Raw genomic sequence first — 11,498 nt, forward strand, 5'->3', positions numbered from 1 at the left:
ATGCTAAGACTTGCTTCAGAATAATCTCATTGTGGGTGTGGGAGTTTAGATAGATGAGGAACACTATGAATTGATAATTGTTGAAGCTACTACTTGGGGATTTCATACCATTCTCCCTACTTTCACAAATATTTAAAATCTTCCATAGTAAAAAGATAACAAAAATTGTTCAGGTTAAAAAATTGTATCTATAAGCCAGATTCAAACGATGAACTACCAATTTGTATGTATTGTCCTAATATATTAAATAGCGTATGAAGATACATGAGGACAACAGATTGCAATGGCTCTTAGTTGAAATACCAGCCCTTCCTTTTTCACCATTTCTTATGGGAAGATTGATTTGGACAGGATTTTAGGCTCTGCACACATTTAAAAATCCACACTCTTGCTTCAGCTGGCTTCCTCCTGGAAAGCAAAGCCCCACTGACTCATCAGCCTGGAAGGCAGGCCCTCCCTGTGTCAACGGCCCCAGAGATGGAGGGCAGGTGGTGGGGGAAAGGGCCAGCTGACATGGGAAATACAGTCTGGGAGATCAGCATGGAAGCAACTGGAACTGGGGAAAAAAATAAACAGCTGAGTCTGCCTGTTTTTAACATTTATTAATCGAAAAATATGTAAAATTCCACTTTGTACCCCCAGTTCTTGGACTCTCAAGGGAGGTAGCTGCCAGCTCTATGTATATCGGGTGTAAACCTAAGTGCTTATACCTTAAGCGATGAGGAAGCGAGGCCCAAACAAGGGAACCCCAAAATCAGGCCCATGCCCTGCAGAGGACCTGCCTGGGGGACCTGAGCCACAGGCACATGGCTCTTTTGCCACAGGAAATGGGGGCAACCACAAGAGTAGGCCACTCTGGGGCAACTCCTTCTGTATAGCTAGGCTCCCAGGGTCTGGGGAGTTCCTTCTCTTGTCGCTGGTGCTGATGGCTGAGTTCCCCCAAAGCCAGCAGAGGGGCACATCCAGAGCCCTCAAGCAAAACTGGCTTCCAGCTTCCCTCAGCTTCTGCAAGGAGAACTGAACCTCAGGCCTCTTTTCCTTCTTCTTGGCCCAAATCCACCTACAGGAGACCCAGAGATAGGACCCTGCAGCCAGTCAGGTGCCCTCTGGGGCCATCGCACCTCCACATATCAGTCCTCACAGCCACCCAGGAAGCCTGGGCCAGTCACTATCTTCAGCCTCATTATTGCATGCCGACTGGGTGCATGGGCCAGGGAGCCTGACCAGCACTGAGGCCGGGCACAGGAGGGGCTTGGGCCACAGGCTGCAGCTGCTGCTGGGACTGCCAGATGTGATGGAGCTCCTTGAACTGCTCCACCATGCGGTCTTTGAGGTCTGGGTTTGAGATCTGTAGCCGGATACTATCAGCTGACCAAGAAAGCTCCCCTGAGAACATCTCTAGCAGCATCCGAGCTGCTACGGGCACCACCTGGGGGGAAAAAGAGGAGACAGGACAAGGAGAACCTTGGCAGGGCTGTCAAATCCAGTTGTACAAGAGGGTATCCACCAGGGGGCAGGTGGTGGAGGGTATCCACCAGGGGGCAGGGGCAGCAGTTTCTACTTCATACAGAGGCTATTTGTATGTGGGCAGCCCTGAGCCACCACCATGGGGCAAGGGCCTAGCCCCAGGATTCCCCAATATTCAAACCAAAGCAAAGTTGAGGGGGTGGGAGACGGGGGTATACCTGTACAGTGATGAGCTTCTTCTCTCGGGGTTTGCGGTCAGGCCACTCCTCCCCAAAGCAGAAGAAGATCTCAAATGGCGGTGGGGTGTTGGTCTGGCCCTTCTGGAATAGGATGAGCTCTGCATTGAGATCGACACCCTTAGTCAAAGGCTGGAACTGCTCCTGGACAAAAGGAGGCCAAGAGTAACACGATATGGGGCCTCACCATTGAGAAAATGCTCCAGGCTGAAGAGCTTGGTCTTGACCTCCCGCTGAATGGGGTTGGGGTGCGAGCCATGGGCTGAGGCACAGGGACCGCTCCAGAACACTTTGCACTGGCACAGGCGGATGGCGTACAGATCTTGGCCTTGCAGCTGGAGGATGAGCCCACGGTCCAGGACATCCAGCAGCTGGTTGGTGTAGAAGCGCTGCTTGTCGCTGGGGATGTCCTCAGGGCTGGGGAAGCGCACTTGCTCTAGGCTCACAGGGCCGAAGAGTTCCACCTGCTCCTGGGTGGCCTCCAGCTGGCTGTAGAAGAGCCGGCAGCCGTGGGGGTTGCTGATGGTGAGTGCCCGGGGTGGCCGCCCCCGGTACTGGAACTTGATCTCCAAGTCGGTCACTGTGGGGCAGAGGAGCAGGCCCACTCGGCCCATGAGCTCCATGCCTCCCCATTCTGCAGCCCACTGACTTTCTCTGCCCAGCAGCCATGCTGTTGCCAGCTCTCCCAATTCCTTCCCCCACTCAAGAAGGGACTGGCATAGGCGTTTTTGTTCTTCATCTTCCTCCACCCTCCTTGCAAACCAGCCCCCTACACTGCCTTCCCCTGCCCAGCCCACCCATGGGTCCTTACGAGGCAGCATGTGGGGGCTGATCAGCAGGTCGGGCAGGAGTTGTTCGCCTGGAGGGGGCAGATCGGCAGCCAGGGTCCCAGGCTGCGTGCTCGGCAGGACCTCAGAGAGCAGCTCCCTAAAGTCAGTGGGGTTGCCAGGGACAGGGCCCAGGAGGCTGGGGTCTGGAGCAGGGGCACCAAGCACAACAGGCGGCTGGAGAGTGGGTGGCCACTTGACATCCTCTTTGGGTAATGAATAGGGTGCCATGGCGGGGCCAGGCTGCACTGCTTCTACAGAAGGTGGGGGTGGACAAAGCTTTAATGCCACTTCTAGAAACTGCCTCCCAGGCCTACCTACTCCCAACCCTGGGCCTCTCCCCAGATTCCCTTCTGCCTCCCACCAGGTACCTGTGGTACCTGCAGCTTCTCCTTATACTAGACCCCCAACCACATCACCTCCCAGCCCCACCTGTGAGGCTCAGGCTTGGTAACATCCTCTGGAGCTGAAGGGAAGACACAGTCAAAGGAGGAAGGAGGCCAGAGAGAGAGAAAGAAGGACAGGTTATTAAATTGATCTGATGCTAAAGAATTAACACATGAGACCCCCAAGGCAATTCCCCAGTCTTCAGCTTAGCCAAGGCCAGACCTTGCCTCCAGTCCCAGCTCTGCCATCCCAGGCATGTCGGTAGGCTCTCAGTGCCTCAGTTTCCGCACCTGCAGGTGCTAATACCTACTAAACCCCAACTGCTGTGACAGTCAGACCATGTGTGAGCATGTTTTACACCAACGAAGTCCCAAGGGGTTCAAGGTGGTGACTTTCTTCCTATCCTCAGAAACCGGAGAGAAGAAACTCAGAGAAGAGCTGCAGGGAGAGCGGCAGGGCTCCGGAGGAGGGACTGCTCAGCCCCGCAGCAGAGTGGGACAGCAGAAACGCCCTAGCGGGGCGCACCACATCAGTGCAGACAGAGGTGGCGGAGAGCGGCCCCCGGCTCACCTCTTCCTCTTCCTCCTCCTCCTCCTCTCCTGCATGAACAGTGTAATCCTCGCTGGGCTGTGCCTCTGCAGAGCCAGAGAGAGAAAAGCAAGACAGGAAGGAGTGAGCAGGGGAGGAGGAGGAAGGCCGCCAGGGCTCCAGGTGGCAGCTCCTGCCGTGGCTTCTCCCCTGCCCAGAGCTGCCCAGAGTGACTGAAGGGCCACGCAGCCACTAGGAATCAATAGGGACCCCTGCCGACCCTGTGGCACTCAGCTCCCTGGGCCACCTGACCTACAGTCTCTGAAGCCAAGAACCAAGAACAAGGGTTGGCTGAGGAAGACAAACCTAGGGGCCAGGTCCTTGCCAAGCCATTCCTGGCCTCACAAGTGATCCACTCCTGGGACCCCTGGGTGTTATGACCTAGCAGCGTGTCCCCGACTACTGCACGTTGGAGGGGGCCCTGGGCCTTCCTGCACAACCTCCTAGGTGGCCCCACAGGGCCAGGCAGGATACCTGCAGGAGTGGGGCCATTGGAGCAGACCTCGTAGATCTTGTAGGGCTGAGGCGGCATGTCCCGGGGCCCGTCATAGATGAGGCGAAAGTCACGGCTCTTGTTAAGGGCACAGCGCAGGTTGGCCTTCCACTTGGCCGGATCGGCCTCATCCACGCCCTCCGTGTACTTCCCGGTCTCCTTGGCCCAGGCCTGGGACAGGACGACAAGACAGGCAACCACAGAGAACCTCACCCTTCACCAAAGGCCCAGCCCTTCCTGGCCAGTGGGAGTCACTGCTGTCGATGTGACCTTCAGTGACAAACTGGAGGAGCCCAAGTGCCCATTTGCAAGGTGGGCTATGAGGCCAGTCCTTTGGGGCTCCATCAAACGAAGGGAAATCTAGGTGCTGTTAACCATTTTACACTTTTTAAATGTTGAATTGTGTGGCCGTGTTAGCTATCCAAAAATAAGAAAGGGATTTGAAGTGAACCTTAAAAAAGGGGTCAGGTTCAAAGACTAAGAACTACATAGCCAAAGCTTCAAAAATAAGCATTCTCTTTGACCCAGAAATGTTTAAGTCTAGGAACTAACCTCAAAGAAAATCATTTAAGATGTGCTAAGGGTTAAAAATTGAGAGGATGTCCCTGGCATTGTGGTCTTCAACACTGAAACAGGAAAAGCAACCTGAGGTGTCCAAAAACTGGGACTGGGTAACTAAACTGGGATAACCTTTCCAATGGAACATTCAGTGGTCACTAAATGTGTTGTGCGTTGTTGGAGAGGAAAGCTGGTCCTGATGGTGGGTGAAAATGCAGGTTATAAAATGGAATATATGGTTTGAGTCCATGTTTGCACTTCATCTACACACACATGCAGAAAATTGAAAAATATAAGCAAAAAAAAATTCCTAATAGTTACCTCCTAGTATTAAGATTACAGGGGAATTCTGTGGTCTTCTTTTAGTGGCTGTATACACCAAACGTGCACCCTGGACATCACTCACATGTGATGAGAATGACACAGGAACAAGGAGGAGGAGTTACAGGAAGGTCTCCTGGATGCCCCTCAGTCCTTGTCTTGCTCTGGGGATTAGGTTAGAAAGGTATGCCTGTGGTTATGCCTGTGGCCGCTTAGTCCAGGCCTGGGGTCCCCTGCAGCTAGGCAGATGGGAGAGTGGCCAGTCTGAGATGTACGAAGGAGTCCTATTCTAGGGAGGGGGTGCCTCAGAGGTCCAGGAAGGACCCCTCCCAGGGCTTACCTTGAAGATGGTGTTATCTCCATCCTGGCTGGGGCCGTGCCGTGTGGCATGGCGCCAAGGGATGTAGAAGAATTTCTTTTCCCCATTGACCCACTGAAGCCCCGGGTACTGGCAGCTGTTCACTTGGGCCACCAGCCAGGGCTTCAGCCGCACGCGGCGGGGTGGAGGAAGGGCAGCGGGGGCAGGCTGGTTCATGGCAAAGGGGTCTGCCGGAGAGAGCAGAGGAGGGTATCAGCAGATTTGCAGCTGGCTGCTTCCTGGGACAGGGGATGTGGGGGCACTCAAGGAGCCAAGCCAGGGGCCCGTAGGACTTTCCCTTCCTCTCAACACTGGGGGCTGGAGTCTCTCCAATCCATTCAGGTGCTCAAGTCAGTTCTCTCAAACCATCAGTTTTCATGTCACAAGGTCTCTGCATCTGGGCTTTGGAAGAAAGGAAGGAGGGAGTTTACAGCTGTAGTGGATGCTGTGTGTGTCCCACCCAGACACCCTGTACCAGGGGGGGCATCAACTCCCCAGCTGCTGCAAGGCCGGCACAGTACAGAGCTGCTCATGCCAGAGAACTGCCCTCGGCTACCTCACTCCAGGGCCAGGCCCACCCCTCCACTCTGGGGCGACAACCCACAACCAGTGGGTGACTGGCACACTGGGACAAAACACCGGTCGCCTTGCTTCAGGTGGAGCAAATGTGTGCTCCGGGCTCCTCATGGGTTTCGGCTGAAGCCAGTCTCCAGCTGATTCCTCATCCTTGCTTAGGCCCCCTTCCCCCACTTCCTTCCAAGAACTCCCTCAACAAACCACCTTCTAGGAAACCTGGTGAAAGGGAAAACCTGTGAGTTAGGGAGGGTTTCCACACTCCATCCTCAGAGCTTCCTTCTTCAGGTTCCCTCAGGAATGAAGCTTCCCCCACCCCGCCCCCTGATCTGGACATTTTGAGAGAAATCCCATCAGCCAACTCCATCTCCTTCCTGTATCACTGGCAAGGACAGCAGCCACCAAACTTAGAACTTACTCTTTTAAAGCCATCAGTTTCCTAGACTCTGGTTCCTCCCCACTGACCATGCATTCATTCAGCAGCTAGTAAGCAACTTGTTTGCCAGGAGCTGGCAAACTGCATGGATCTGCAGGACCTACAGAGGCAGTGTCCCCCGCAGAGCGAGAGCCACTTTCTTGGGCCACAGTCTCTGCCTCCCTAGTCAGAGGCCAGCTGGCCACACAGAACCCCTGTCTTATTCTCTCCACCTGTCAGCCTCTCTCCAGACCCAAGGCCTGAAACTTCTCTTTACCATCTTGACCCCCTTCCCGCCCTGTTCCACTCCTAGGTGGTTTCTCTCCTGCCCTTGCCTTTGATCTGTGTGCCCAGGGTCAGAGACAGAAAGGACTGAGCCATCATAGCCCCCTATCCTGGGACTCAGAGGGGACTCTTGTCATGGGGCAAGGAAAGAACAAAGGGCTGAGCTGCGATGAGAAATCAGGCTGCCTCCTGCCTGGGGTTCTAGTTTCTGGACACATGTGAGTAGGTGGGCATGCAAGCATGTGTGTAAGAGGGCACACACTGCCCCAGGACCATGCTTCTCTCCCACTTCCTTGATACCCCGAGCCCCTAGAAGATGCTCCACAGGTAAGGAGAGGGAGTGGTGGTGATGAGGGTGGCACAGGGATGGGGCAGGCCAGAGTCTTTCCCAGAGGCCATGCTTCCTGGTACAAGAATGCCAACACTGACCCTCTGGGATGGGCTCCCCAGCACTCACACTCCACTTGCCACAGCACCATGGGTGGCCCATGGCCCACTCCCTCCATTGAGATGACTGGTTTGGGGCTCTTACTCGGCCATGCACTGACTCCCCCATCTTGTTTACCATCCAGGTGGGCAGGCAACCTCTTCAAGGGCAGGAGTGCCTCCCTCTCTTTTTTCTTCCTCCCCACCTGCCCCACCTCCCGGGCACCCTGTCATTCACTAGACCAAAGTAGGACTTAAGAAATACCAGCCAGGGAAGGTAATAGCTCAGTAGTGGATCACATGCTTAGCATGTATGAGGTCCTGAGTTCAATCCTCAGTGCCTCCATTAAAAAGAAATACCAACCAGATGTTGGCTGTCCTCCACTTGTTTATTCCCCCACCCCTAACCCCAACCAGCCCTCCTCTCCCCAGGATCCTCCTCTGACTCAAAGGAGGTGAGGCCAGACCCAAGAGGAAGGCTTCTGGGGCTGTGATGCAGGCAAGGGTTGGAGGGGGCAGGCCTGGCAGGAAAGAATGGTTGGAGGAAATGAGGTATCTGGGTTGGTGAAGTGAACACGCAGTGGGGTGGGGATGAGAGGTACCGCCATGTGACAAAGGGACTAGGGTTTAAGCCAACACCAAGTCAGCCACCGCTGAAACAGGCTAGACTCAGGTTGAAGATCTTTCTAACAGCTAAAGCCCCCCAACCAAGGGCTGGACTGTTGCTGGAAGCAGCAGCTTCTGGGAGTTCTCAAGTCCTGGTGGGCTTCCAGGGTCTCAGTGGGACACACACACACACACACACACACACACACATCATCATCATCATCATCATCATCATTCCAGGCCAAAGCACCGAGCACTGAGGCTCAGTTTCCCCTGAAATTCCCCACCCAGTACCCTTTTGGGTTATAGTGGCTAAATGCCACCTCCGCACTGCTAAGAAATTTCCATCTGCAAGCTGCTCCTGAGAGCAGTGCCCAGCGCTGGGCTAGGACAGGGAGGGTGGGAGAGCACCCAGCCCTGCCCCCAGGCCTCAGAAGATGGGTGGCTCGGGTGGCTCTGGTGGCTCGGTTCCCCTTTCTGCACTAGCCTCCACCCAGCCCTGGGGGAAATGAAAGTGGCCAGACCGGACAACTCGGAAACCTGACTCACTGTGAGCTGGGGGCGGGACGGGATGTGGAGGAAATGACATTTGGGTCCCCTAGACCAAATTCTCACTCTTTCACCCTGTGGCCCACCCCCCTACCCTCAAGCCCACTGATGGTCATTGTACGTTGTGTGGTTCACAGCATTGGAGAGTTTCACCCGCCATATTTGTATGTGTAGCACCCCCACTCCTCCCAAAGTCCTGGGTCCTAGAATAGAGGGGCGACGGTCACAGTAGCAGGCCATTCTGGCTAAGAGAAGGTGGACAGAGGAAAGCTCTGTTGACACAGAGGGAAAGGCAAGCTTCCCTGAGGACTTCACACACATGGTCAGGCCCGCAGCTCTGCCAAAGGTGGTGCAGCTGGGAGGCCAGAAAGTTCGCCGACTCTGCCCAGGGCAAGGAGGAAGTCCAGGCGAGTCCAACTGCCTGGCCTGCCCCAGCACTGCTCTTCAACACAAAGGTTTTGAACGTGTAACTCTGGTCTCTTGTCAGTAAGGTGCAGCACCTTCAAGCAACACAGGGATGGTCTCTGGAGAGGGCCTCCCACGACACGCCTGACCAGGGCCAAGGGAGGGTCTGTCCAGCATGCCACAATAGGGTCTTCAGCTTGCGGGGTTGGGGGAGTGTTGCTTGCAGCCAGGGGCACCAGGACCAGGCTCAGCATCAGCTCCCCAAGGAGGCTTCCTCTCGCCTGGAGGAGGGCTTAGATCTGACTCAGACTATCCTAATGCCAGGAGTTCTGAATTTCAGTGCCTTTGCACCGCACCCCTACTTTCTCTCCAGAGAGAAGCAGTGGCCCAGATTCCCAGGGGATCCCAGAAGCTATAGCACAGCCCTCAGAAAGTCCATCCTACACCCCCTACCCGCGGCTGGGAGGAGGACTTGATTTTCCAGCAGGGGGCAGGCTGGTCAAGGGGGTCTACCCTGACTCCTTGACAGCTGATCAAGTCCATAGCCCTCAGACCTAGCCCTGTGGACTTGAGCCCGGGAAAGTGAGGAAAGCCGGAAGTGCCTGTGTCAGCTTCCATGGAAACATCAAAGGAGGTGTGGCCTGCTGAGGACAGGAGGAAGCCCCTATAAGTGAAGGGGTAGCCCAGGCGCCCCTGCTGGGGTGGGGCGGCCTCACAACTCAGGCCAGGACCCTGAAATCCCGGGAGCCAGCCACCCCAGGAGCCTGGAACACAATGGGCACCAGGGACCCCTACGGGAGGAGCGCTGCAGCCCCCAGTAGTGGGCGGAGGAGCCGGCTGTTGCCCCTCCTGGGTTTGTCAGATTCAGTCGTCTCATGCAAACTCCACACCAAGCTCATGAAGAAGGCAAGGGGTTCCCCGCGCCCGGCGTGACCTTAAACCCCGCCCCCTCCAGGTGAGTTGAAAACACATCTTGAGAGTAGATGAGGCTCGGGGCGGCAGATGCGGCAGGAAGAAGCCTCTCTCGGCTTCCTCTCGGGGCACGTTGGGGGAAGGCCAAGGCGCAGGGGGAAAATCCCCGAAAAAGGGCCTTTAGGTAAAAAAAGGGGGGGTTTCCCAGTGCCGCCCTTGACTTGCTGTGAGCCCCAGCTCCCCGGCCAGACAGATCTGCTCTGGCCTGGCTGTTCCTCCCGAGGGCCTTTAGCTTCCTCCGTCGGCTCCGCCCGCGTCCGTACTGGTCCTGGTCATTTATCCCCGCTGTGGGCGCTCAGGGAGCCCTGGTCAGGCCCTACACTCGGGACCGCCCCCGCAGGTTCCGTCCCGGGCGGCTTGCCCGCGCCTCTTGGGCCAGCCTACAGAGCCACCCCCGGGGCGCTGGCTTAGGGTCGGCCTCCCGGTTTGTCTCCGGCTGGCGCCCCTACCCTCTTCCCCACTTTATTGTGCCTACGGTGGCGGCGAGGCCAGGAAAGTTCCCTCTTCCCTAACCCCCGCTCCGGGGTACTAGCTCCGGCACCCCCGGGGTCCCGAAGCCAACCGCCTGGGGCTGGCGCAGGCATTCGCCATCTCTTATCATGCATCACGGCCACACTATTCTTTCTCTTCGCTCGTAGACTCTTGTTTCGTTTTTAAGTTCGAGGGAAGGACGTAAAGAAACCAAGTATTGCGCCTCATGGTTCTTCTCTGCTAGGAGGGTCAGCGCCTCCTTTTCTCCGCCAGGAATCAAAGGACGGCGCCTCTGCCTGAGACCATCTCCGTACACTCTCTCTACCCGAATTCCTGCCATTGGCCTTAAGATCCTGGGAGGATGAATCCTTTAAACCGCATCCTCCTACCAGAGAGGATGAGGGGTGCCTGGGGAAGGAGGATCGGAGCGCACAGAAAGTGGGAATCCAGGCTCGCCCTTCCATGGCCCAAGTCGTGCGCCCCGGCGCTACCCATCCTTGGCGATGGAGAGGCGAAGGGAGAGAGGCAGCAGAGCTGGCGCCCCTGGCAGCGGTGCCAACTCCACCGCCCGCGCCTTGGGGCTCCTCGGGCACCTTCGAAGGCTGGCGGTGCGGGGCACCCCACGCTGATCCAGACGTAGGAGGCATCTTGGAGGCCGCCAGACCTGCCGGGTGCGCCCTGCCCTAGGCGTCTCCCCGAGCTTGAGTGCCAGGCAGAGCCGGGCGCGGATCCCTCCTGCGCGTCTGCCCCGCTCCAGTGCCAGGCCTGCTGCTGGCAGGTGCCCGGCGAGCTCGGAGAGGAGCGCGCCGCGGCCGGACCTACCTGTCTGCGGTGAGCCCGCGTGGCTGCGCCCGGGAGCACAGGGCGGGCGGTGGGGCTGAGCTGCGCCCTCCCGGAGCTGCACCTCCCGCTGGTCCGCCCGCCCGACCGCCCGGCACTTCCGCATCACCCGCCCCCGCCCCTGGGCCGTGGCTGCCGAGCCTCGGTGCTCGGGCAGCGCCCCGCCCTGCCCCGCGGAGCCACCCTGCGGTTCCCGCACTGACCCGGCGGCCGAGGGACTGGGCTGGGCCTCTGGCCAGGCTGAGACCCCCTGCAGCCCAGAGCCGCTGAGGGGACGCCCGGCAGCGCGAGGACCTAGACCGACTACTGGGCTCCTTCGGCAATGTGGGACCGCGAAATAGTCCTTCGACAATCCCAGCCCCCTACCCCACCCTGCTGCAGTGTTCGGCTGGGCCCGGGAGCTTCCCAGCTTGTCTCTCTCGGAGCTCAAGATCTGTGCAGACACTGTCGGTCAAGTGAGCCACGTACTAGCGTAGTGCGGCGGACCGATAGACAGCCCCCGGCCCTTGCCCCTCTCGCCCGCGCCTCTTCCGAGGGTCGGTCAACTCTAAGCCGCAGGCACCCAGACTCAAACGTCCTCTTCTCCACGCGCCTGCATACGGAGATCCTCAGGCTACTCTGTCCCTTTCTAATTCTTAACCTTCGCATCTGTCTGCCCCAGCTCCCACTCCCTGGTCGCCTTCCAGCCTCTCAGGGTCAGCGCCTTGGTCGCCTGTCCCAT

The 11,498-nt window shown here is 57.4% G+C and overlaps 1 protein-coding gene across 2 annotated transcripts; it reads right to left on the reverse strand.

The window, feature by feature from the left end:
• Positions 1 to 583: 583 nt before the first annotated feature.
• Positions 584 to 11,296, reverse strand: IRF5 (interferon regulatory factor 5). 2 transcript variants are annotated; one of them, XM_010947554.3, is made up of 9 exons: positions 10,760 to 11,296; positions 5,218 to 5,423; positions 3,980 to 4,169; positions 3,488 to 3,552; positions 2,963 to 2,996; positions 2,515 to 2,784; positions 1,891 to 2,283; positions 1,686 to 1,804; positions 584 to 1,429 (listed from the first exon to the last, which is right to left on the reverse strand). In XM_010947554.3, exons 1-9 carry the CDS (start codon positions 10,881 to 10,883, stop codon positions 1,184 to 1,186), a joined length of 1,647 nt encoding a protein of 548 aa, XP_010945856.3. In that variant the 5' UTR covers positions 10,884 to 11,296; the 3' UTR covers positions 584 to 1,183. The 2 variants fall into 2 exon arrangements, with proteins under 2 accessions (XP_010945856.3, XP_045367032.2); XM_045511076.2 differs by having other exon boundaries at positions 5,218 to 5,637; positions 10,760 to 10,879.
• Between the last annotated feature and the right edge of the window lie 202 nt (positions 11,297 to 11,498).

This window comes from Camelus bactrianus, chromosome 7 (assembly GCF_048773025.1).
Source record: "Camelus bactrianus isolate YW-2024 breed Bactrian camel chromosome 7, ASM4877302v1, whole genome shotgun sequence".
NCBI classification, from domain to species: Eukaryota; Metazoa; Chordata; class Mammalia; order Artiodactyla; family Camelidae; genus Camelus; species Camelus bactrianus.

Coding starts and splice junctions, on each gene's coding strand:
- IRF5 (XM_010947554.3), bottom strand. CDS start 10,883: ATGCGGAAGTGCCGGGCGGTCGGGCGGGCGGACCAGCGGGAGGTGCAG. Junction 4,170..5,217: donor GAGATAACACCATCTTCAAG/GTAAGCCCTGGG, acceptor GTCCTGTCCCAG/GCCTGGGCCAAGGAGACCGG. Junction 3,553..3,979: donor CAATGGCCCCACTCCTGCAG/GTATCCTGCCTG, acceptor CTGGCTCTGCAG/AGGCACAGCCCAGCGAGGAT.